This window comes from Aedes aegypti, chromosome 1 (genome assembly GCF_002204515.2).
Source record: "Aedes aegypti strain LVP_AGWG chromosome 1, AaegL5.0 Primary Assembly, whole genome shotgun sequence".
In the NCBI taxonomy this organism is placed as follows: Eukaryota; Metazoa; Arthropoda; class Insecta; order Diptera; family Culicidae; genus Aedes; species Aedes aegypti.
In genome coordinates this window covers 121,785,380-121,812,815 of record NC_035107.1, presented here as the reverse complement: position 1 = coordinate 121,812,815, position 27,436 = coordinate 121,785,380, and the positions used below count along the sequence as shown (strand labels likewise).

Below are 27,436 nucleotides of genomic sequence, written 5' to 3'. Positions count from 1 at the left end.
TATGAGAAAATATCTATATTTGTATTGTTACGATACTTAACCACCCATACATTATATTGCAAAAATCTCATATACCATACAGTGAACTGTTCGAAACAATATATTGTACTGTAATTGTGTTGTCATTTTACATATACTGTATTGTATTTCCAATATATTGAATGGTACTGTTACAATACGTTATATAGTTTTTGTATTGTATTTTTTTATCCGGGGTGCCATGAAACATTTGTCGAGGCAATGCAATCAGGCAAGATTAAAGCAATTATAAAATATCCAGTAATTTGAAGCTTGCATAATGCCATTGTAATGCGTCATGCCCTAACAGTTGTTACCTAAGGGCTAATTTGCATTAGCAATGTTGATTCTTCGTTGAATTATAAGCGGTTTCTTCACCACCGCTTAGGCCTTAAACCTGGTTTAATCGTATGGGTAAACGTGGTTTACGGCTTAAGCGAAGGTGAAGAAATCGGCCCTTAGTGCAATTATTTAATGCTTGTGCATGAAACGTCGAGAAACAGTGTTACTTTTTTTATGGTGTTTTTTTTCTTGGTAACCAAAATGGTAACCTCGCACAATAAACAAATATTGACACATTTTACCGCGCCGCTGCACAAACTCGATGGCCAGCTCATCTCGGCTTTGCGTTCGTGTGAGCTGTCAAATCGCCAAAAAAAGAGGAAAGCAACTTCGTAAGCAGCAGCAACACCAGCGAAGAAAACTTTCATTTTTCCCCAGTTTTCTAACGAAATTTTCCATTCGCGTAGAATATTTCTGGAGCCAGGAAAAGGGGAGAGAATTCGGGTAGTTAGTGTGGTTTCGTAGAAATCATTCCTTGGAAAAAATGAAGCAGTTATCGTCGTGCGGTTTTCTGTGGCTGTTGATTGCCGTCGTTTTCCAGCAGACGGAGGCAATTATGTTCCGCCTGGCACCGAATATGCAAAAGTGTCTCAAGGATGAAATGCAGGGCAACCAGATTGTGGCCGGCGAGTACGAGGTCACCGGGGCGCCGGGCCAGAAGATCAACTACGTGGTACGTGATGTCCGCGCGGGGATGTCGTTTTTTTCGCAGGAATTGAATTGTAGAGGAATTATTGTTTTTTGGTTTTGTAGGTTCGCGACAGCAAGGGCCACATTATGTCCCAGAAGGAGGACATCAGCAAAGGCAAATTTTCGTTCACATCGGAGATGTACGATACGTTCGAGATCTGTTTCATCTCACAGGTTCCGCCAAGTAAGTTTTCATTTTGAGAGGGAGTTAATGCGAAAGACAGGGCTGGTAGCGAGTATCTTTTTAGTTGACGGTCACTATTTTCGACATCGACATTTGTTCCAATGTTTCAACATTGGATATTCTATGTAACTCATTAGTACTATACCAGGGAGGAAGCTTCAAATTTTCGAAATTTAATTTTGAATCCTCTGTAGAGCTCTTTCTTCCTGGTATTACAACAGCTAGTCCAAAATTGGTGCAACATACAACATGGATGACCTGAAATTTTGCTTGAAGATCAAAAGCTTGCTCTTAAAACAAAGTTCCAATTTTCTGTTAATAATACAGACTTTTTGTATATTTGTTACATGTAGCTTTAAAGCCCTCAATGTGATTTTTGAAAGTTAATGTTTTATCTGGCATGAGCCCTAGATACTTAGCTTCATCTGACCTATTTATTTTCATCGTGACAACATGTCTACTTGAAGGTTTTAAATAAAGAGCTTTTGGTTTATGGGTGAATATTATAAGTTGAGTATTGGGAGCATCAGGAGAAATCTTCCTGTCGTAAATAGTTTCGACAAATGTTCACTCGGACTGAAAGGGGTTACATTTAATTAACCTCCAGAGTAATTTGTAGTTCACAATTCTTTATTTTGGGAGAATCATTTCAATTACAGGTTTACAATTCATGTGTTCATGATAGTTTGAAGTATAAATTATAGTCTTAGGAATGGATAGTATAAGTACATTTAAGTTACAGTTATTTCATTAGGTTTGCATGTAATATAACTGACGACCCGAATAATTTCAAAAGAATAATAACCAGATCAAACACCGGATTTACAATATTCCCAAAAAGAATCCCAGAATTGTTCAAAACTAGAATGCCTAACCCAGAATTACTATATGGATTCCAAAATTCCAAAGGAAATCAGAGAATCTGGGATGTCAGACCAGATGTGTCCCGAAAAAAATCCGGGACGCTTGTCAGTTCTCATCCCCAGTGAAGCGCTGTTTTTATTTGATGTGTCATTTACATTCATAATCAATTTAAGACATGAACTATATACTAAGTTAAATAAAATAAAAAGTATTGATACTGTACTGTCAAGTTAAAAATTGCTATGCCCCGGAAAATCCGGGACGTCTGGCACTTTAAAATAGCTGAAATCCATCCAATATCCGTGCATTCCTAAGAAACTACATAATTATTGTAATGAGTATCTACTTACTTGCCACACGATATTCACATGCAAAATGGTCAATTGGCATTGAAAGCTCTCATTTAATAACTGTGTAAGTACTCATAAGAACACTAAGCTGAGAAGTAGGCTCTGTCCCAGTCGGGACGTAACGCCAGAAAGAATACCAGATCTATCAAATAAATTCAAAATTCCTCACCCAGGGTGTCGACTACTTGGAAAGTCAGGGATTGTCAAAGAATTCAATTGTTGATCTGGAAAGTCAGGGAAAAATTATCAATAATATACTACAACATCAAAGGCTTGTTTTTCACAACAGTAAACTTATTATAAACGCATTATTAAATCCCTGAATGCATTCGTTTAAGAATCTTTTGATAAATTCCTCAGGGAAGAAAACCTAGGCGAAATTCATATCGTAATCATAAAATATTACCCAAAAAAAAATACCTGTAACGAATCATCGTGAAGTGTTCATGAAGTATTCTCTGGAAAAATGCTATTCTGGGAGAAATTTAAGGCGGAAATGTTGAAAAAAATTTAGGTGTTCATACGCAAAATTACGTTTTGGTCGGTTTTGAGTAAGATATACTTTAAAATTATCTTGTTTCTAAGCTTTCCAACGGTATTTTAGGTCTTTTTAGTCCAGCAGAAAAAATAACATAATCCGCAGAAGGCTGGCATGTTTAAAAAATTGCAAAACTGAAAAACTTTAGTAGATTTTCTCAACACTAGGTTTTTCCACTTACACTCTCCTGCTTCTAACTCCCTCAATTGTTTACAACTTTTAGAGAAAGCTCTGGATGCGATTCCTCAGATTAGAGGAATTCTTAGAAGAATTTCAAAAGAAATTTCTAGAGAAATCTCTGTTAAAACTTTCAAAATCAATTTACTTAGCTCAAATGAAGAGTTAGATCAAAAGTGTCTTCGACAAAGTTGTTCAAAATACTTTCTAGAAATTTGCAGAAGAGTGCAGCCACGAATTTCATCAAACAAAAAAGTTTGAGTCAAAATTTTAACTTAAATAAGGGCCACTCTATTCAACTTTTTTCTTAAAAGATGCAAAACTCATTTACGAATAACTTCTCTGAAGACATCGAACGTCTAAAACGACGAGAACAGAGAAAACACTTTTTTCCGGCTAAATTGTCGATTCGGTCCATTGTGCAATGCAGGATCTCGTTCCATGCGCTTCTCTAAGCATTGAACCGCTGTAATGCCATCAGCCTGCTATCCGGCAAACTAATCTTCTCGTAGCGCCATAAGAGTCCCGTTTCATATTTGACACCGTCGAATCGTGTCAATGTTTGTAACATAGTTTTAGCACGTTCGCTTTCCTTTGATATGCAGTTTTTCTCTGGTTTCGATATTCCTAAAGCTTCATACACTATACAGTCGATTCTACTAGACTAGTCCGAATAACACATGCCCACGTACGAGGAGCTCGAATTACACTATTGTTGCAGCACTATAAAACGGAAGAACAGCATGTGTTTCTCATAAGGAACTATTTTAGTTAGCTCTTCAGTTGCTCATGGCGTCAAAAGTTTTTTTTTAGTGATAAGTTTTGCAATTACAGCCGAATGGTAAAGCCTTTTGGTGCTTCATCATAAAAAGGATTCTTTCAACATCATTCTTCTTCTTCTTATTAGCATTAAAGTTCTCACTGGGACAGAGTCTGTTTCTCAGCATAGTGTTCTTATGAGCACTTCCACAGTTATTAACTGAGACTTTTCTTTGCCAAAGTTGCCATTTTTGCATTCGTATATCGTGTGGCAGGTACGATTATACTCTATGCCCAGGGAAGTCAAGGAAATTTCCATTACGAAAAGATCCTGGACCGACCGGGAATCGAAACCAGACATTTTCAGCATGGCTTTGCTTTGTAGCCGCGAACTCTAACCACTCGGCTAAGGAAGGTATTGCAGGTTCAAATCCGAGTTTGGGTCTTTATGATCCCAATATCAAACTAAGGTTAACTCAATAAGGACTGTTAACTACTGGTAATTCAAGGACTCGCGTGAATGCTGATTACTGAACAAATTTTCTAGCTAGATACGGTTTTGCTGCTAGCACAAAGCCCTTTTTTTCTAGTATTTTTCTGGGACTAAACTAAAAGCGAAACAAGGATGGGACTAGAGTTCCGCTGCATGGTTAAATATCAGTAGTACCGATTTGGCTCATCAGAAATTAAATCGATTATGTTTGCTAAGGGGCGCGCCTTCGCTGAGATGTAAGTCTCTATGAAGGGTGTAAATAACGGGACCTTTTCATAACATTCAATTTTTATCAGTCTCTGAGGAATCAAAACAAGAACTGTACAGAAATCGATGCTTCATTACATATCAATGGAAATTGAGCAACGCGACATGCACTATACACTAAGGATACGGGTAATGCCACAATAGATCTGAATAATGGTCGCAGAAGCGCACCCGAACAGAAAACAGGCAATATTGGCCACCCAGTGTTTCCGTAACAGATTCTGTAATTTCCGAAAAGGTGGCTGTTTGAAACATTTGAAGGAACTTGTAACTTGCAAGCCGTGTTACTTCCAGTCTCGATGAGACCCGCCACTCCCAGAACCCAGGTAGCCAAAACTACTCATGATTACTGAATACATCTCTGAAGAATAATCTATAAAATTCTAAAAGGTGTTATGAGCCGTATGGTTGGGTTCCATCCATCAAATGTTTAAATTGGTAATTTATCCAATACTCTTGAAAGCACTAAGTGACCAATGCTACCTTAGATAACTGTGGACAACTCTGATTAATTAGGGGGGTCTGTAACCTTGAGGTTACGCTTTCGCTTCATAAGCGGAAGGTCATGGGTTCGATTCCCAGCCCCTCCACAAAAAACCCGTCCAGCCACCAGAAGACGCCTCACGGAGGACTTTGCTTTGGGGAGCACATCCATCCTCCGTCAGTATCAGATGGTGACTGAGACCAGGGATGCCAGGTGATTTTTTCCAATGTCTTCCAATTGCACGGAAAAATGTCTTCCAATGTCTTCCACTTTAAACTTTTCAATTATCATGGTAACTTGAGGGCAACATAAACGGTGATCAATTTTTTTGGTCAAAATTTACTCCAAATATGTCAAAATTATTTGGACCAGTAAAAATAAAACCAACCGCCCGCGGATGCACCGGTGTTGTATTTTTTCTAATCAAGTTCAAACGTGATCGAAAAACAAACATGTTGGTGATGCTTGGAAAAGCAAAATTCAAGCTGAATCCCTGGAGGAATTTCCGTAGAAATTAACGTAACCACCGGAGGAATGCGCATTAAATATATCGCGAAATTTACAAAGGAGTTCCTGGCAAAGTTCATTCATCCTGAAATTTCAGGCTGACATAGGAATTTTTGACGTTTTGTATATTGGAACTCCTGGTGGAACTTATCGTTTCCGGATGAACTGTGACCTAGGAGACGAACTTAGGAATTCTTGATGGAACTCCCGATAGCCTTTTTTGAGGAACTCCTGGGAACGGAAGCCTCAAAAAATTTTGGAGTATCTCCTAGAGAAATTTATGGAAGAACTCCCGGGGAGATTCTGGAAAATTCCTAGAAGTATTCTCGTAGAAACACCTAGTGGAATACCAGCACTAACTTCGGTAGAATTCTTGGTGGAGCTGCCTGTGGGATTATTGGAGCAACTCACAGAGAAATTCCTGATTGAAGTATGGTGGAATTCCTGGAGGAACTCCAGTTTAATTTTGGAAGGAACTTCTTAGGAATTTCCGATGGAGCTCCTAAAGAATTTCAAAGGAGTTGCTGGATGAACTCCAAAGAAATTCCCGGAAGATTTTTTTTCCCGGAACAAATTTCGAGGCATTCGCAGCGGAGCTCCAAAAAAATTCCAGGCGGAGTTTTGAACGAAATCCCAAGAGGTATTGCTATTGGAATTCCCCTGAGGAATTCATGGATAAAATACCCGGAGGAGCTCTTGGGTGATATCTTCGAATAAATCTTTGAAATTCTCGGAGGAAATCAGCGGAAGAATTTCTGGAGGGAATGCCGAAGGAATTTCTTAATAAAAGCCCCTGAAGATATGCTGGAGAAAGTCACCGGAGGAGTTCTTGGGGATATCTCTGGAGAAATCTTTGAAATCTCCGGTAGAATTCCTGGAAGGAATTTCTTTTCAAAACCTTCAGAGGAAATCCTGGACGAAACCCCCGGAAGAATTTCTATACAAAATACCCAGAGGAATTCTTGGACGAAATCCACGGAGGAATTACTATTTGAATTCTCCTGAGGAGTTTCTAGAAAAAAATCGCCAGAGGAGTCTTTAGGGATCCCCGGAGGAATCCCTGGAGGAAATCCCCGAAGAAATTCCTGAAAGATATCTTCCGACACATTGTCAGAAAAAAAATCCTAAAAGAGATTCTGGATAAAACCCCCGGCGGAAAACAGAGGAATTTCCTAATTAAATCCCCGGAGGAATTCCTGGAGTAAATCTATGAAAGAATTCCTGAAAGGAATTCTCGGAAGAATTCCTGGAGGAAATCCCTAGAGGTTAATTTCTGGAGGAGATCTCTGGAGGAATTCTTGGAAGTAATCTGCGGAGAAATGCTATGAAAAAAATATTCTTGACGAAACCCTCAGAGGAAGTCCTGAAAAAATCTTCAGAGTCAGAGGTAATCTTGGACGAAGACCTATGTTGGTAGCAAAGCTCAAAGTTTTAAGCCAATCTTACTCCATTAGAGAAGCTAAGTAGAACACAGAACGCTTCGATGCTTACTGACTTTAAAATGGCTTGCTCAATTTTCACCACCTAATAAAATTTCAATCTTGTCGCTCCCTTGCAACGCCTATCCACCTAGTCATTTCCATTATTTACAAAAATCTGCTATAGGCTCTCTTTACCTTTGAGTCCGGAGGTTATGAATTACTCTCAGAATTTCTTCAGTTTTTTAACCTTAAGTTTCAATACTTCTTGATATTTCTCATTGTTTTTTTGTCAAGATTTCAAGGATTAGGTAGCCGGATCCTATTCTTGGCACTTTTGATTCACATCGGCAGTGGGGTTTTTTTAAAGCTTCTAAGCTCATATACGGCCACAATTGTCTTAAACGCGATTCATAGCATTGAAGTGCTTCTTATGGGAAAGTTTCAGACAATTCGGCCGAGAAAAACCCCCATGCCAAAGTGAATTATGGAAGTGCCCAAGTAGCTCTTTACCCTACTGGGATAATTTGTACATGAAATGCATGGAATTCATTCAAAAAAAAATCAAGCTAGCTCTTTTTATATTTGGAATTAAATGAATGATTTAACTATATTTCATTTTAAAATCTCCCAATAAATCTTCTACGAATTTTTAAAAAAGTTTGATGGGAATCAGAGCAGGAATTTTATTGAAATTTCTGTCTTTTTTTCTATCTTCAGGGGTTTTGTTTTTCAAGAATACCATGATCCAATAAAATCGTTAGAGATTCTCAAAGATTTTCACCAGACATTTTTCTAAGGACTACTCTCTTCCGAGAATATCTGAGGTAATTAATAAAAGAGCACTTCATAGAAAGTTTCGAGACAAATACACAAAAATTACCAGCATTTGAGCATCTTTTTCCTCTGCAAAAAAAAATAAATTGAAAAACAACCTAAAAATTTCTGAAAACGGTTTTAGTAGAAGACCCTTGAAAAATCTAGGAAGATCTGGTTTTTTATCTAGTAAAATTTTCATCACAGAAACTCCAGATAAATGGTTAATATATAATAACCCATAAGAGATCTGTGCCGATTTTCGGACTTTCATACAAAGCCAAAATTGTATGAATGGGTCGAAAATTGGTGCTCTTCCCCTAATTGTTTAAAATCTGGGTAGAATTTCATACAAAACTCCATAATTTGCTGGAAAAATTTGTTAGAAATTGGAAGAATTCCAGACAAACAAATCTTAAGAAACTTCTATAAGAATTCATGGAGGTATCGCCAGTGGTATCTCTGGACAGATTTGTGAACTTGCCTTTATTTCACTGGAAATTCTCGGTGCAGTGTAAGTCAAATTTTAATACGGTATACCTTTTTTAATTCTGAAAAGTCTTTAGAAGTAATCCTTAACATTCCATAGTGGAATTATGGATAGTATTCCAGGACGGAATGCCCAAAGAATTGTTTTAAGAATCTCTAGTGAAATGTTCAAAGTAATGACTAGTGGAACCAATGTTGCTGAACAACGATCGGAAACGCGAGGCACGATGAATTTTCGTAGGCATCAAAACAGAATCTGCGAATAAACACAAACAACCGTTCGGGCGCTTCATTCGTTCGTGTTTCGTTTTCGGATCGCTGTTTCTCCCGACGCTATCATCGGGTGATTTTCCATCGCTTGGTAATGTGAACGGTACGATCCACGCCGCCTGCTCTTCGCGAAGAACAGAAAAATATTCATTTCGATCATCTTCATGTGGGCTTGCAACAATCACGCTAAATTTGCACCGCTCAAAAATGAGTGCCGAGCGCACAAAATTGGCCTCTTTTCGTGCAGCACAGATTCTGTACAAAGGGGCTGTACACAATTTTGTGCAAACGGTGGTAAACAAAACTGAATGAGTGAATTGCGCACAGAGGAGGAACGCTTGGAATGCGGAATTCGTTTCCATTTTTGTTTTGCTTCTGAAAACAAAAATAAAACATTCCAATTTTAAAGATTTTCAGAGATTTTTTTCATTTGAATAGCCGAAGCGGAAGCAAATGGGGAAAAAACTTTCGCATTTGCGACCACCTTCCGGCTTTTCGCTAGAAAACATCTCAGAAAACTCCCCATCTTACCAACGGCCAGCTGTTTGCTGCCACGCGGGATATCATTGACAGTTCCCTTTCCATCGATCTCGGACAGCCGAAGGCGAAAACGTCGGCAACTCACAGAATTAGTGCGACCTACTCAAAATTTTCACTCAGTCAGCCAGTTCTGCATTGGTTGCCTCATTCTGTGTAGTTTTAACACATGCGCTGCGTGGAGCTGGCTTAGCGTGGAGTGTTTGCTTGACTTTACGAGAAGAAGCAACCTTGCAATGAATCACGAGAATGAACAGCACGTGGATAAATGAATCCTACGAGGAGAAAGGCTTCGCGAACCACTTATCGGTGTGTTCATTTTGCTTCTTCGACGTTGCATCCGTTCGCTTTTTGCGATGCTCTTCGTGACGCAAAAATGAAAAATGAATTTTGGCGAATGTTGGATCGCGAAGATGCGTCGATCATTGTTCACGAAGAAGATCCATCGCAACCCTGAGTGGAACTCTAGAATGAATAATTGAAGATTATATTTCAACTTTTAGAAAAACTCATGTTTTTGAAAAAAAAATGTTGTTTAGATTTTGCAATAGTTATTTTTAGAGAAATTTTTGGAATATGAATTATTATTTTGGTGAACTACAAGAACTGTTCCAAAGTCAAATTATTCTGTTAAAATGCATGTTGAATAGAATCTTCAAAAAATTAAGACACTTCTAATTAGCACACTTGTTTTTTTTACATTGCCCAAGATGTATGTATTTTAATCAGCAATAATCTTCATGGAACAAAATTTCAATTTCAAAGCACTTTTTATTGCACCTTTACTTCTGGTTGTTCAGGGTTTCTCTAGGACTTCACATGTGCATATCAGCTATGTACTTTAGGATTCATTCCCAAGCATCTCGTTCCCCGTTTACAAAATCGATAAAGAAATGATGTACAAATTCTTAAAAAAAGAAGCTTTTTAAAATTTCTCCAGACAGTTTTTAGAACTTGCAAAAAGATTTTTTCACTAGGATTGTTTCAATTAGTTTCAGCCCAAAGTATCTAGAGTACTCCACAGACTCCTTTGAAACATTTCTAAGAGTATTCCTAAACAAATCTGAAATAATGTCATTGAAATTTATTAAGGATATTTTTTGCAGATATTGTTTGAAATATTATCTAACAATTGTTGAAGGAATTCTGAAGAAGTTTCCGGAGAAACCAGTGGAAAAAATCTTGACAGATATCCCGAAAGTCTCTGGGATAATATCAGAAGCAAAGATTGTAGCAATCTCAGGAAAAATCATATAAAAATCTGTATATTTTTTTTATGAATTCGTAAAATAAATACACGAGAATCACTGAAACAGATTTTAGAAAAAAAAAAAACATTGTAGGGATCCCTGAATACCTTTGATGAATTTCTGGAGTAATATTTAAATGCATTACTAGAATGTTTTGCCAAATCTCTGTAAGAGTTTATAGAAGAAACTCTGGAAGAATCCTTGACAGAATTCTCAGATCAATATCCAAATAAATCAATGGAATATTTTCAATGGAATTCGGAGAGGGATAGCTGAAGATGGAGTAAGGTGTGCAAAAATCTTATAGAGGCATTTCTGTATTTTCCAACTCACATGTTTCTTTTAATCTAGGAATTGTTAAAATGCCAATAATTTAAAATTGTCTTCCAAATGTCTTCACAAATTCTGAAAAGTCTTCCAAAAATCTTCCGTCTTCCAAATGTCTTCCACACTACTCAAATGTCTTCCAATGGAAGACATGTCTTCCAACCTGGCATCCCTGACTGAGACAAACTGACCCTCTTCGCAGGCAGCTAGCCTCACTAACAGCAGAGCTCTCTCCTACCTGCTCGGTGTGAGAGTAAAAAGAGTAGGAGAGAGTGTAGATGTAAATATAGATAAGTTAAAAATAGATCTGTATCGGTTAAGAAGCTACAGATCAACTGATTCCGGCACAGTAGTGGCCACGAGCACGGAGTGCCTTACAAAAAAAAATCTGATTAATTCTCTATAAAATTTTGATTCTATACCTACACCACTGAGTGACCAATGTTATTTTAGATAACCGAAGACATTCTTCATAAATAATCTATGAAATTGCAAATATTGATGAGCCGCTCTCAGTCCCATCAAATATTTGAATAGGGTCCTAAAGCCCTATCCCAATTTTAGTGTCAAACGCTTAAGTTTAGGCCAAAAACACATATTTACTCAATTTTCTAATGTTTTCCGTTGGTTAAAGCCCAAAAAACATTTTTTTTAGATTTTGTCACATCTTTTGGCTTAAACTCAAATTTTGGGTGTATTTTGCTTTCCGTGTCCCTTACGAAATGTCAGATAGGAACAACCCCAGTGGTCGAACTAAAACCCCTGTGGTGTTTTTGTCGACTAAGCGAACGTCAAACATGATCAAAAGTGTCAAGGTTCATTTATGGACCAAATTTTTAAATTAAAGTTTAAACATGATATAGCCATTATTTGAGCGGGAAAAATTGCTAAAGTAGTTACAGTACCATGCTTTTTCGTGTTATTAAATAAAAACAAGATTTCATTAAAAATTTTAGGACCCAATTGATTATTAATCCGCGACTCTTAAAAATTGTTACGAAGCTACTTGATTCACAATTTTATTTGAGATAACTGCAGACATTTATGATTTAAGAGATAGGTTGTGCCGCGAGGCTCAGTTCCATCAACTATTGGAATTGGCCATTCTTACGTAACTCCCGGAACCTGTTACTGAGCCAATTAGTAGGTGACCATACATAACTGAAGATTTCTCTTATCAATACTGTGTGATATTCTGAGAATTTCTGAAGTTCTATGTCTATCACAAATTTGAATTGTACCTGTAGTGGAACCGCTAGATGGCCAATGTTACTGAAGATATCTCTATGGAATTCTGCTAATTTTAATGTGCCACGCGGCTCAGTTCAATCAAATTAATAAATTCGTCACTTATCCAGGAAACACGGAACCTGCTACGGAATCACTGGGTGGTCAATTTTACCTTAAATTCCTGAATACATCTCTCATGAATTCTGTACGAACTTCTGAAGAGTTTGATGGGTCTCATGATATGGTTTCATCAAATGAACAAATTGACTACTTATCCGGGAATTCCGGAACATCTTATAGAACCACTAGGAGACGAGTGTTATTTTGATACTTGAAGATATTTTAGATGAATTCTGTATGACAAATGACAACAAATTTTAGGGAAAAAAAATGTAGGGAAAGTGTACCAGTTATGGCCATAGTGGTTCCCTATTTGACCATACGTGAAATTTCGATAACTTTCACATTTCAAATATTTTAGACATTCCAGTAATCCCGTATGGCGAAATGAACCTGTAGAGTTGGTTTACAGTGGAACGTGTAGAATTTCGTCCGCGAAACACGTAGGATTGATAAAATAAGTTTGTTAACTTTTCTGACTTGAGTCTGTTTGAATAAGTCTTCGAGAAATAGTGACTCTGGAAAATATTTCAAATTTGAAATCGAAGCAAGCCAGGTAATGAAATTGTGGAAAAATAAATATAATTGTCATTCTGTTCCCGTTTTTAAAATAGTTAGCAATAAATAAATACCTGTTTTATTTAATTTGGCCAACACAACTCACCTCTGTCGAACTTTTGAATTGGTCACTTAACCGTAAATCCTGGAACCACTAGGTGGCCGAAGAGATTGCTGATGAATTATGTATACAATTCAACAAATTTTGATATATTGCACAGCTCAGTTTTACCAACTTTTTGAATTTCGTACTTGTACGGGAATCCTGGAACTTATTACGGAACCACTAGGTGGCCAATGTTACTTTAGGTAACTAAAATTATCTTTGATAATTTTCCTTGGAATCCTGCAAATTTTGATATGTCACACGGCTCAGTTCTATCAAATGTTTGAATTGGTCACTTCTCCGGAATCCCGGACCCTGTTACGGAACCACTAGGTAGTCAGTGTTTGATGAAGTCTCTTCGAAATTTACGAAAATTTTTAAGTGCCACACGGGGCAGTTCTATCAAATTTTGAATTGGCCACGCCTCCGTGAATCCCAGAACCTGTTACGAAACCACTGTGCTAACCAACATTGACTCATAAATTCTGAAATTCTGAAAAAACACAGCAAGTTGCATGATATGGTTACATCAAATGAATTTGTTTGTACAAACCGAAATTATCATCGCTATCTGTGCGTCAGATGCAGGAATCACCCAATTAGGTCAACTCTGTTCTAAACGGATCATCATGGTCCAATTTGACAGTTGCCTCCTACACGTTCCGGGACAACTTACTTCCGATGGATCACCTATAAAAGACCTCGAAAAAGCAAGAGAAGCCCTCTTTTTATCTTTGTTTTGCTCAGTGCGAAGAATATGAATCAAATTGAATTTATAGTGCAAGAAATATATTAATTATGTGCCAGTAAAAAGGACCCTAGATTAATAAAGTGAACTAAAATGTAAAACTGAAATGGTGTATCAATTGATATGAAGAAGTATTATTTACATGCATGTGAACTTGAAATGAAAAACTAAACTTACCTGTGACCGAAGAAATCTACTGAAGAAATCTAAGAAAAATCTAAAGAATTACTCTAATCTAATCTAATCTAATCTAGAATCTAATTACTAAAGAAATTTACTCAAGAATCCCGCAACCTATTACGGAACCAAATGGTGGCCAACGTTGCCTTAGATATCTGAAGGCATATCTAATGAATTCTATATGAAATTCTGAAAATTTTGATAGGTCGCATGATATGATTCTATCAATTGAATTAATTGGCAACTTTCCCAGGACCCCCCAGGGAATCCAAGAATCTGCAATGGGAACCCGTATGGATAAAGTTGCCATACTGAGATTACAACGTCTTGGATCAATTTGTTATGAAATTCTGCAAATTTGGATGTGACTCGGTTCTACCGTAAACATAAATTGGTCACTATACTCCGGATGCCCTGCCTGAGAACCATTCAATGGCCTCCGGAATTGACCCCTTGACCACTTGGTAACCAGTAGCGCCCTGAACAACTAACCAGTTGATTAGATATTATTTTCAATGCGTTTTAGACCATATACTATGTTTCACAATTCACATCAAATGAATTTTGCTCTTGCAAAAATGGCCAAATTTATTTCCACCAAATTGCATTACAGTAGGAAGCAACAAACAAAAGTTATGACGCTTTGAAATTGCGTTTCGGGTCATATTGACCCGAACCCCTCCTACGGTGTTAAATAACCGTACTCAGTACTGTCACATCCAATCTGGTTATTCAAATTACAGGAAACCTAGATTGTGCCAGTTTGCGCAAGACGATATTGAGGTATACCGAGACTTGACCGAAAAATCTTCAAATTACAGACTAGTGTGATATGTGTGCTCACTAAAAACTGAGTTGAATTTCATTTGGTTGCCCCCATATAGGGAAAGTGTACCAGTAATGGCCATAGTGGTTCCCTATTTGGCCACATGTGAAATTTTGATAACTTTTCAATTTTTAATCTTTTTGTAACATCAAGATATATCTTAAATCTAGCTACTACAACAAACCAAAGTTTTCAAAATTTGAAGACATTAAAGTAATCACGAATCACTATGTCCATAATTGGTACACCTACCCTATTTTACAAAATAGAAAAAAATGCAATTACGTAGGTCATATTCTTGTAATGCTCTAAAAAATCAATTTCCACTTAATCTTCATAAAATATTAGAAAAAAACTTTTCAATTATAACGTCTAAAAATAAAAACATATTTTGAGAACACGCGACCGCTCGTACTGAGTACTGGTGTACTGAGAACACGCGAAAAATGTTAAATTAAAAACACGGCTTTTTCGTATATTTTTCGTTGATTTTTGAGAAATATTTTTTCTCTCTTATTGCTAGTAATAAGAAGAATAGATCTTGGAATAGAAACAACACCCGTTTCAATGGAATTCCAACGTATTTTTTGACATTTCGTGAAATTTGTCTGCCCAGTACACTAGAGGATATGACAGTGGGTTAAGAATATGCATCCTTTATAAAGCATTGTTAGTTGAGACACCATGTTTCTTTGCAAATTTCTGAATATTTGAAGTCTCTTAAAGTCACTATTATTTTGCTACCAACCCTGGAAGAAACATCAGCTAATTATAAATTATTATTAAAAAATTTCAGCTCATCGCGGCATTGAACAGGACATCGCCCTGGACATCAAGAAGGGCATCGAAACCAAGAGTTACGAAGGTGTAAGTATGCGTCACTCCGACCGAAACCATTATTACCACTAGCAAATCGTTTCGAGATGCTTATCTAGTTTCTTCTTTTTTTTCCTTTGGAATCGAAATTACTTCGTTACTTTTTATCACAAACATGAACTTGGTAATGACAAAACAAATTGGTCTATTGCTGTTGATATGGCGGCTTTCAATCGTTTCCGAAAACGAAGTTCATGAGTGCCGTAAGTTAGCGATATCAGTTGTGTTATAGATAGTAAAGATTTGCTTGTTTTGTAGCTCCTACCCAAAACCCTATTTGCTAATGGAATGCAATTCTGAGACATAATTTAGAATGCTGCTTTGAACCCAAAACAATGTCATAAGAAAACTACGATCATCATTTTCATTGACTTATGTACCCTAGGTACTTAACTATCGAAGGGCTTTATTTCACAAAAATAAGCAGCCGCAATCAATCTCGAAATGTGTTTTCAATCATAAAAATACATGTGAAGTAAAATTGAGATGAAACTGCATACCACATGCATACTAACACGATAAGGTGAAGAAGAATCGAAGCCAAAGTTAAAATTTTCAAGAGCACGGATCTGGAGAACCAAACATCCGTTTGAGCTGAAAACCTAATCGATTGGTCACCACCAAGAGTTACCAATCGATTAAGTTTTCAGCTTAAATAAATGTTCGGTTCTCCAGATCCGTGCATTTGAAAATTTGAACTTTGGCTTCGATTCATCTTCACCTTAATATTCAAACCCCATTTTTTACAATAGAAGTTCATGTTATCTCGATATAGCTGAGATATATCATCCTGTAATGGATTAAAAAAACTGATGAAATTGACAGTGAGGGTGGTATTGATAAAAACGATCATTACGACTTTTAAAATGACAAAACACCGTATCAGAGGCACCAATATATTTGCACATTAACGTACCTACTCGCTGCTGAATTTAAAGCCATTCATCAGGTACCAGAAGCATTTTTTATGCAACGCTCTGAAATGTCTTTTATTTGAATGAGACCTTCCATTAAGTATTTTTTTTAATGAATTCTGAAGTCATATGTTTTCCAGTTTTGTTTCAAGTGAATTCTTGTGCAAAATTGTAAAGGCTCTAAAGAAAACTTCAGATACTTGAACAAAAATTTTTTTTTGCTAATTCCTTTAAAAAGCCTCGAAAAAAAGCTTCAGGAGTTTTAGAAAAAAAAAATCAGAGGTTTCTTCTTCATCAATTCTTTTAGAAATTCATCCAGCAATTTTTCAAGAGATTCTCAAAGAAATTTCTCCAAAACTTGCTCCGCAGAATCCTTAACCACTCTAACTAACGTCCTAGTAATTTACACAGGAATTTGCCAGGGGTTATTCTAGGATTTCGTCCACTACCTCTTGCACGGATTTCTCCAGTTGTTACTGTAGAAAAATTTCCAAAGATTTCTACAGAAATTTTCCAAAAACATTCACAAAGGTCTATTCTCGTGGATTGAAGAACTGCTCAAAACATTCTTTCTTGGGTTATTTTAACCTTCCTAATGTATTAAGAAAAAGTTACACATTGTGTATTAAGACCTATGATTTTGAAACGCTCTAAAAATCCCTTTTTAAACTGATTTTTGTTCTTTTAGCTTGAGCATCAGGAGGGCCAACAGATTTGACCGGATTTGTTCGAAATATTCCGGAACCGGTTCCGGTAGGATGTAATGTGGATGTGTGGAACTATATGATGTTCTGAAAATATCATCATATAGTTTCATTATGCGACAGCTCAAAAATCAGTTCTGGATGAAACATAATAGACAGGTCATGTTTTTTATCTATGATTAAAAACATTTGATCGCTGACGACGAATTACAACTTTTGACAGCAATTGCAATTTTGGGACCCGTTCAAATAGGGCTCCAGTAAATCTTCTGGAAGTTCAGGAAAACCTCTAGAGATTACTGCGAGAATTCCTCCCGAAATATATCCAGAGACTAACCCAGAGATTTCGCCAGGAATTCCTTCGGAGATTCCTCCAGGGCTTTTACCAGAAATTCTTCAAGATAGTCTCTACCGTAATTCCTACAACGATTTTTCTAGGAATTTTGCCAGAGTATCCTCCAGGAAGATCTTTTGTTCGTTAAGAGATTTTTAAGACCGGTTGCGATAGGGCTCCACAAATACCTTTAGCAATAACTAGCGAGCGGAAGTGCAAGACGAAAGTTTTTAACAAAGAACTATTTGTTGAGGCACTTCGTCAAGACGGCGATAACGAGGACATCGACGCCATCGAGGTAACACATAGGATGGTATCGGATTGTGACGCAACTATGCAGCGAATACTGGAGCGAAGAACAGACGGCGACTAGCTTACTGTTGGAATGAAACGCTCATCACGCTTCGCACTGCGCAGTGAATCAAATTGTCATCAAAGGAGACGAAAAACAAACAACAAAGCAAGTCGCTCACAACCCGTTTATATATACTTTTGCGGATTGGGATACTATCAGAAGCAAAATTGTCATGACAATCACAGGGCACAACATTTTTGCAACTTTTTCAACTCGTGATTAATCAGTTATTTTAAACACAAAACCGAATTTGTTTTATGAATGCTGATCGATAGTGCGCCAATGATTACCAACACAGAGAAAGTTCTCGAAAATCGCAATGCGTAGCCCAGAAAATCGCTGCGCACGTGGTGATCGATCTTTGTCATATTCTGTTCAAGTGGTGATAAACTGATGTTGCATAATGAAATTGTTGCAACAAGAATAGGAGATGACAATGTCTTAGTTGCTGGGTGTTGGGTGACAATTTATTCACTGGCACTGCGTGCCTCAGGACCAGAAGGCGGGCTCAGAGAGCAGAGACGGAAATGGAAAGAAGAGAGCGAAAGACGGCTTTTCGAGAAGCTAGGATCGCACTCAAACGGGAGATCAAGCTTAGTAAATACAATTGCTTCAAGGAACTATGCCAAGATGCAGACAGCATTCCGTGGGGTAATGCGTATCGAGTCCTTATAGCTAAGATCGAGGGCCCTTCGTCGCCAGCTGAGATGTGCCCAGACAAGGTGAAGGTGATCGTGGAAGGTCTCTTCTTGAAACATGATCCTACATCCTGGTCGAGGATCGGCAAGTGTCATAAACGTACATATTCTGGAAGGTGTTTCATAGATGTCTTGAAGGTAACTTCCCAGCAGGGTTGGGAAAAAATCTGAAATTCATTCTACAGTAGCCAAATAAAGCCAATCGCAGTCAGCGAAGCCAGTGAAACTCACGCCTATCGCTGCTGTAGGCAAGGCAAGAGCCTTGAAAATTGCAAAACACCCGTTGCTAAGGGCAACCCAAAATTACTGTAGAAAAATGTTTTATTTCCCGCTGCATTTCCCGCATTTAGAGCCTTCAATGACACTAACGATTTAGAAAATTCATGCACCCAACATAGGTTACTTGATGAGATTCACGTTTTTGAACTATTGTACTGGGAAAGCCACGTGATTTTCACGAAATTCAAGCCTACTACTATTACCATTACCAGCACTGCTTCCCAGGAATATGAAAGATCCAGAAGCTGGTTACTGCTGCCATAGCCAGGGAAGCCACTGGGAGACCTCATGTTGGCCCATTTGCCTGCTGGATACGATCGGAAAACTCCTGGAAAGAATCATACTCAACTGGCTGATGAAGTGTACGGAGATTGAGCACGGGATGTTGAAAATGCATTTTGGATTCCGCAAAGAAGACACAATTTGAACAGTACTCGTGTGTGCTGAGAAAGCGTCAAAGCAGAAACGAAGAGAAGATCGATATTGCGCCGTGGCTAGGATAGATGTTTAAAACGCATTCAACAGCGCCAGCTGGGAGGCCATCGCTGCAGCACTGCACAAAATGCAAGTCCCCGACTATCTGTGTAAGATCCTGAAGAGCTACTTCCAAAATCTTAGTGTACGAAACAAATGAAGGGCAGAAGTCAATGCAAGTGATAGTGGGCGTCCCTCAAGATTCCACTCTCGGTCCAACTCTTTGGAATAGCATGTTTGATGGAGTCTTGACACTGCGGCTGCCAAGGATGGTGAAGATTGTTGGTTTTGCGTATTGAAGCACCTGGGAGTAATGATCGACCACAACCACGTTGATTACGCATGCGAAAAGCACGAGAAGGCAACGAATGCAATAGGGAGAATCATGCTAAACTTAGGCGGTCCAAGCAGCAGTACGAGGCGTTTGCTAGCTAATGGAATTAGCTAGGTAGGCTAATTATCGTTGCTGTGTGTGTTATAGCCGGTATGTTCCCTATTTGCATCACTTTGGCGGAGGATATCGAGTGCTACCAATGAAAAGACGTCAGAAGCGTACGGAAGATAGTCAGAGCCGAATCTATGGCGAGGTTGCAGCACGAGTGGGACTGCGCGGAGAAAGGAAGATGGACCCACCGGCTCATCCCAAACCTGTCGATGTGGATGAATAGGAAGCATGGAGAGGTTGACTTCTACCTGACACAGTTCCTATCAGGTCATGGATGTTTCAGGAAGTATCTCCATAGATTCGGTCACGCAGAGTCGCCACACTGCCCAGATTGCCCAAACATTAAGGATACACCGCAACAAGTAGTTTTTGACTTCCCAATATTCGCTTAAGTGCGGAACGAAATGCTCGGAAGCTGCGACTGCGATGTAAACCCCAACAATATCATGCATAAAATGTGTCAATACGTAAGTACGTGGCACGTGGTGAACCCAAATCCCGTGACACGCGGATATCCCAAATCCTGTAATCGCTGCAACAAAAATGGCGAGAAGACCAGAGTAGACTAGATCCTAGGCTAGGAATAGGCCAAGTGGTTCGAGCGTCACGTGGTATCGATGATGAATAGTTAGGGCACCCAACCGGAATTACAGGACTGACCCCGGCACTTGACCGACCAACATCGCGTCAGAGTAGGCTAGGTCCTCCGCCGGGGACTAGCTTAGTAGATCGCGAAACAGCACCGACAAATGGTCGTCAGACTTGTAGCCCAAGCCAAATAATGTTAATGGACAAAAGTTCGAAAGACAAAACGTCGAAAGGACAACAGATAGAAAGACAAAAGGTCGAATGGACAAAAGGTCGAAAATGATTTGCTTCCCTCCTTTGAAAATAGATTTTCGACCTTTTGCCCCTTTTTTTCTGTACCACACTTGAGACGTGCATTCGTAATAGACCATTGAGTGAGAACCACAGAGCCTAAACCCCATTAGAATCCAAGATTTCCGGGGTAGGTGAAAGTTTATAGCTTTGCTGCGAAAATGCTATTAAAAAATACCTTTAGCCATTCTTCCAGGGTTTCGACAAAAAATTCTTCCAAGGATTATTAGTTACTGGGATTTCTGATGGATTCCTCCTGGATCTGTTCTAGGAATTCTTCCAGAAATACTCTTCAAAGATTCTTGCAGAGATGTCTTTAAGATTCCAGAGGTTACACTAGGACAATCTTTTCAAGAATTACTCTACTTCATGATTCCTCTAGAAATTTCTCCATGGATTCCCCTAAGGATTATTCCAGGGATTTCTTTTTGAATTTCTCCAGCAAAATTCCAGCAAAGCTCCTCCAGGGATTTGTCTTCCTGCAGAGATTTCCCAATCAATTTCTTCAGGAATATCTCCAAGGATTACTCCAGAAAAATCTGTATGATTTCCTCTGAAAAACATTTCCAAGAATTTCTGAAGGAATTCTTAGGATAATTTCTAATGAAATTCCTGGAAGAATTTCTAAAGGAATTCTTGTAGGAATCCCCGGAGGAAATTTTGGAAGCCCGGAACGAATCTCTGGAGATGTATCAGGGGGAAGCCCTGAAGGATTACTCAGGATGAATCCTTTTGAGCAAATTCGCTAATTTCAAAGGATACGAAGTACCTATCATATTCGGATTGACACACAAATGAGTCAGTACGCATATTATTTGTTATTTGATAGTTGAATCGACAATGGCCAGTATACGCTTTGATCAGCATACTGTGACTGAACATTGCTCTTTGTATGAAAATTAGCCCAAACGCAACACAAATAAGATAAAGACGGTCCACCCACCTAACTACCAGCAAATAGATATCCATAGACGCCTAGTATTAGTTTTTCTAGCTTTATCGAGATAATCTTCGCACAGATGAACAACCCGCATCCAATACCCGATTGATCTCTAAACCGAGTGCTGTTCTTTTGTTTGTGCTAAAACTATTTTTATTTTTGCGTGATTCATTGATAGTAGTGCTTGCTTATTCTAACCAAGCAAAATTTGACTCTTTCAGATTGGTGAAGCCGCAAAGCTGAAACCTCTGGAAGTGGATCTCAAGCGTCTGGAAGATCTGTCAGATGCCATCGTTCAGGACTTTGCTCTCATGCGGAAGCGCGAGGAGGAGATGCGTGACACCAACGGTAAAATCAGACTTTCTTTTTTTTTTTCAACCATATTACGATAACTCTTTCATTACTTTACCATCTAATTACAGAAAGTACCAACAGCCGCGTGCTGTTCTTCAGCATCTTCAGTATGTGCTGTCTGCTTGGACTGGCCACGTGGCAAGTGCTGTACCTGAGGAGGTACTTCATCGCCAAGAAGCTGATCTAATCTGAAAAACGAATTTGATTTTGATTTGGGCAGTAGCTGTGCGTGTATGTGAGCGTTCGCCATGAGTGCTAGAGAGCGTGTGTCCCATTGTGAGATCGATTGTGCGATTGTTTTCCGGATTTATATTTGGGTTCAACTCGGTAGCAAATCAGAAAGATGACATCTGTCGCGTTGTCCAGCGTGAAATGCAGCGGAACAAATTTGTTGAGTTAGTTTATAACCCGGCGCGAATATCGTGTATTACGTTTCTATTCAATTTTTCGACTGTTGGCAACTGATAACAAAAATCGTATTCACAGGAAAAACATATTATTCAGTTTAAAACATCCATGCAAGTAACTTTGGCTTGCAATTTCCCATTTCCTAAGTTTGTCGAAGGGGTTGTTAAAGGCCAATTTTAAATATAAGCTCAAATCTGAAAATATAAAGTTTTCTTTTGTTTTGGTTGTCTTAAACAGGTTTTATATAGTTTAATGTAAAAATAGACTTGGTACATTTGACGCATTCAAATAAAAGAACTTAAATAACGGTGTAAATTGGTTTACCATTTTTGAGAATGTTGCCCCAACTGACCAAAGATTTGAAGAAGTGAGATATCTTTTATATCTAGTAAGAAGCCGGATCCTATTTTCGGCTTTTTTGATTCAGGGCATTTTTGCGAAACAATATTTTTATACCATAAATAAATCTTTGTTTTACTAACAAGTTAACTGCACACTTTGCAATAAAGACATTACAACAAAAACAAGATGACAATAATTTGTTTTTTTTTTGGTTTTTAAATACTTCTGTAAGTATTTGAGAAAAATCGTGCCCAAAACTCATGTTATGTCCAAAAATCTTTTGTATCTGAAAAATCTGTGATCATCTGTGATCTGTGATCATAAATATCTCAGGGTGTCCCTGAGGAATTCCCTGGCTTTCCCTGATATTCAATGAATTTTTTTTTGTAAACTCTAGGCCACTGAATTGATTAATTTGAACCGAAATAAGTATGATTTTTTAAGATCATATTCGACTATTTGCATGATCAAAGTTATAGGTCGTATGAATGAACAGAGCAAAAACTTTTACTTTATTCACTTTGTTGTGCGTTTATTTAAGTTTTTTTTTTTAAGTAAAATTCCAACCATTGCTGAAGAACTATCTCGGAGAATTGGTTCTAATAATTCAACAGAGGTTTCCGTACAATTTTCTTTTCAAATAATTGGACGTATTTTTTCCAGATTTCACTCCAATACTTCTCCACCAACTTTTGAAAAACATTAAGAGTAGGCGTTGCCGCGAACGGTCGTGTTTTGTTTTGCTTGTCACACTTTTTTCGTGCTCTTCTTTTCCACGATTTTGCCGACGAATTGGCTGGTGATACGCCATCCGAATTGTAGTTCGAAATGATTCCACGTGATTATCTGTCGCGAATGTGTTTTTCGGCCGACAGTACAATAGATTCAAGATTCTAGGCCGAGAGTTCGGATAGATTCAAGAATAGAAAAGTGATTTTGTTAGTTGTGTTAATTGGTTGTGATAAGTGGTATGTGCGTCACAAGGAGAAGGGAATGCATATCAAATTTGTTGCTGATTCGATTTGATGACAACGCCGTCTTTGGTGAGATTGTTCTGATTACATTATTATCGGTACCCAATTATTAAATACGCGCCAGTTTCAAAGTAACTATCTTTGAAACAGGAAGTGTGTATGCATCATCATTATCCATTTGACAACGGTAATGCATACATGCGGGGCTTGTTGTTAGTGAAAGTGACTTCTGAATGGACGTGTCTCTCCAGCCATTCTGAAATGGGTCACCGGATCTGCAATAGAGCTATCACCTTCTAACTCCCGGACTGAAGCTTTTTGCAAAAATGTTATGCCAAACTTTTTTCCATAATACCACTGCCGGACAGTGGGGGTTAGATGGATTACACACACACACACACACACACACACATACACACACACACACACACACACACACACACACACACACACACACACACACACACACACACACACACACACACACACACACACACACACACACACACACACACACACACACACACAATACTTCTCCACCAACTTTTATAAGATTTCCTCCAGAAGCTTCTTTTCTGCTTATAGTTTTTTTTTTTTTATCACAAGGAATTACATTTACTGTTTTAAGTATATATGAAGGCGCATCATCATTTTGCGTGTAATAACTTTGAAGTGTTGTGAAAAGTTATTGAATTTTTTGATTAATCGACTCGAATAATGACATATTTTGAAAAATCACTCATTCATTCGTGAACTTTATACGACAACGGAAATCATAAGGATCTAGTGTATTTAATTAGAAATTGTTTAAAATCATGCAAAAATTTGAGGATTCTAGAATATTTTCAGCACTTTTCTCGACTTTTCCTTAAGGTCGCCAAATTGCCCCACTTTCCCCTACATTTATAAATAGTGTTCCAGCGACCGCATTTTTAGGCTTCGGGGGTCACGAGCGATGGGAGCCAGTGCTCGTTTAAAAATATAAAACTGGTAGTATTGGCATTTTCTAATTATTTCCTTTTAAATATTTTTTTTTTTATTTTATTGATGTACAAGGGGGTCAGGGGCCAAGTCTCCAGCATAAGTTTGAAAACTCACACCGTCCATAATACACCGGGGGGTTTTGGAAAATGGTTAGTAGGCAACGCAACATCTTTGACCAGAAGGTTCTTTAAGTTTTGCTTCTACTCTTGACTTCCAATACACGTATGAATGATGCAAGGTCAAAAGAACATGAATAAGTCATACATATAGCGGTAGTGAAGTGTTTTGCCTAAGGATATGGGTAAGGAGGGATTTTGGGTGGTATTTTGTAAATAGCTCTGTGGAACAAGTTTGTTATTAGTTAAAAATTTAGTTAATCTGATTCACCTTGCAATCAGTAATAAGAATATTTACAAAAACATGATACTTATCTTTTCTCGGCCAATACGCTGTCATGTCTTTCCTCTCCAATGGATTTTTCCTCGTTGTAATGGCGGGTTAGATATGAAAACAAGGATAAAGAGAGAAGAAATGTTAGTGATTGTTACATGCTTTATTGCTGTATTGGTCTACAATGAAATCATAGAAAATTCGCTCTTTGGATTCCCATGATAACAATCTCCATGCAGCTTACGAGAAACTCCATGGCAATGATCACTGTACGCCAAGTGCGGCATTCAGTACATCTCAACAATACTGAGGACGAACAACAAAAAATGAATCCAAAAGAGCGAAAACCTCTATGTTTCAATGTAGGATAATTCAGCTTTAATGCATGTGAGAAGTTCTTGGTGATATTCTCACAACGGCCATTCAGAATGGTTCGACGGATGTAGATAAAAGATCATTATGATAAAATTAACGCGACGACATGTTAGTGAACTCAGAACGATTATTGTATTTGCAACTGTTAATTTCGATTGTTAAACTTATGGTCGGTTATTGTATATAACTTTTAAGATAAGCAGGAGTAAAGCACAAACGCGAAGTAATGACCTTCCATCCCATCTTCAAGTGCTCCCCACAAGCACAACACTTCATTCTGGCACTTTAGAACGTCCATGTTGTAACTTGTTCACACAAGAAATCTGCCTCGACCGAGTTGGCAGAACGCGCCCATACCCCTTTCTGAACCAAAGGACAGGGGATTATTTCCTTTTAAATAAATATACAACAAAATTGATCAATGTTGCCCCGGATTACGGTACTTAGTTGATCAGAAAAAATCGCGCAGAAGACACCATAACGATTTGCAATAACTAGAGTGAATTTAGATAGATTTAGATAGGCACTCTAGCAGTAATTGCAACGATTTTGAAGCATTTTTAGAGCTTTATAAGTCGCGAGAAATTGTACCACAATGCACAAAAAGCAATCAAAGTAACATCTTGCTGAAATTTTATTTAATTATTTCGTGACGAAGCACACTGTGATCGGCGGCAAGGTGTGTTGGGCCGATGAGGCATGTGGGGAACATTCATAAAAGTTGTCACAAGCGATAGTACTATTAAGCTATGCAGTTATAGGTCCCCAAGCAAACTGCCACGAATACCAACGCACAATCAATCTTATACACAAGTCGATTTCGGTCAACGGCAGTCCAACAAGGAAGTGGTTGTTTTGCAGCAATTCTGTTTATATTTGGATTCTCACAGCAAACAAAAGCAATGTTGTGACAGTTCTCACAGCAAACAAAGAAAATTTTGTCAACATTGCACTACTACGCAGCAACTGGATTGGTCTATGGCAAAGACAAATACCTCCCTAATTCAATGTTCAATATCGAGTTAAGGAGAGTTGACTGTATATGAATGTTCTTGTGATCATGATGAAAGCCACAAGTTTTAAGATATAAAAAGTGTAACAAGATTTTATTTGATTAGGTAGGGGCAATGGGGGCAATATGAACATACGGGGCAATATGAGCCACCCCGGTTTTGACCTCAAAAACAGTGTTTTAATGTCTAGTGTCATTATGATCTGCTAAAGGATGCCTCAAATAGCCACCACAATAAAAACCGTAAGAATATTCGTTTGAACACTCAAGATATTTACAAAAATGTACAAATTTGTCCTTCGTCATGAAAAGCTTATAATTTTGGCAGTTTTTAATTAAGCCTATAAGACAATTATATTTATAATTATGGTAAATTTTACCAATCCTTTGAAACTTCTAATCATAATGAACAGTTCGTGAGCGAAATTAGATTTGTTCGTAAAAAAATTATTCTCAAGATGAAGGGGCGGGGCAAAATAAGCCACCTAGATTTAAGCAAAACATAAAACACCTAGATTTAAGCAGAACATAAAAATGCATTGCCTAAATATATCAGATTATTTTTTTACTGCATAGCCATCTTTATGCACCATTACAAGTGGAACACTTTGCTAAAAATACGTTGAACCAAGTATCGCAATTTAGTACTAGTATAACATGGTCTGTTTACTATGTATTATGCATCTTTAAAAAATAAGCCGCTAGAATCAATTATTTGAAGCAAAGCTAATACAATTTCCTTTCCAAAAATGTACTTTTCACCACTAACTCTTCTCTATACTGTTTTAAATAAAAATCATTCGATTGAATGAGGTGGCTCATAATGCCCCATATGGTTGGTGACCACGTAGAAAAACATGGTTTTCCAAAAAGTCCCTGACATAATTTGCAAGTTGATGTTAACATTAATTATCGACGTAACATGGAAGATAACATTTTATAGTACAACTCACTTGCATTTAAACCATATTTTTTGCTGTTTTTCTATGTATTTCATGACGTTTTCCTTAGGCGGCCCATATTGCCCCGATCACCCCTATGCAAATAACATTTTGAGTATTAATCGTTTACTGATCAAACAGTTGTCTTAATTTGAAACTGATGATTTTTAATTAATTAATTCAAAGTTTGGCTTCGTATTATAATCACCT

The 27,436-nt window shown here is 37.8% G+C and overlaps 1 protein-coding gene across 2 annotated transcripts; it reads left to right on the top strand.

Moving 5' to 3' along the window:
- Nucleotides 1-642: 642 nt before the first annotated feature.
- LOC5567722 (transmembrane emp24 domain-containing protein bai) lies at nucleotides 643-22,523 on the top strand. Of its 2 annotated transcripts, XM_021846636.1 has the most exons (6): nucleotides 649-1,033; nucleotides 1,114-1,234; nucleotides 15,345-15,415; nucleotides 15,616-15,627; nucleotides 21,668-21,794; nucleotides 21,869-22,523. In XM_021846636.1, exons 1-6 carry the CDS (start codon nucleotides 845-847, stop codon nucleotides 21,985-21,987), a joined length of 639 nt encoding a protein of 212 aa, XP_021702328.1. In that variant the 5' UTR covers nucleotides 649-844; the 3' UTR covers nucleotides 21,988-22,523. The 2 variants fall into 2 exon arrangements, with proteins under 2 accessions (XP_021702339.1, XP_021702328.1); XM_021846647.1 differs by lacking the exon at nucleotides 15,616-15,627 and having other exon boundaries at nucleotides 643-1,033.
- The last annotated feature ends 4,913 nt before the right edge of the window (nucleotides 22,524-27,436 follow it).

What these genes read in the sequence shown, in the direction of transcription:
- LOC5567722 (XM_021846636.1), top strand. Translation starts at nt 845, where the DNA reads ATGAAGCAGTTATCGTCGTGCGGTTTTCTGTGGCTGTTGATTGCCGTC. An exon ending in CATCTCACAGGTTCCGCCAA is followed by an intron (nt 1,235 to 15,344) that starts GTAAGTTTTCAT and finishes AAAAAATTTCAG; the next exon opens with CTCATCGCGGCATTGAACAG. An exon ending in GGAGATGCGTGACACCAACG is followed by an intron (nt 21,795 to 21,868) that starts GTAAAATCAGAC and finishes ATCTAATTACAG; the next exon opens with AAAGTACCAACAGCCGCGTG.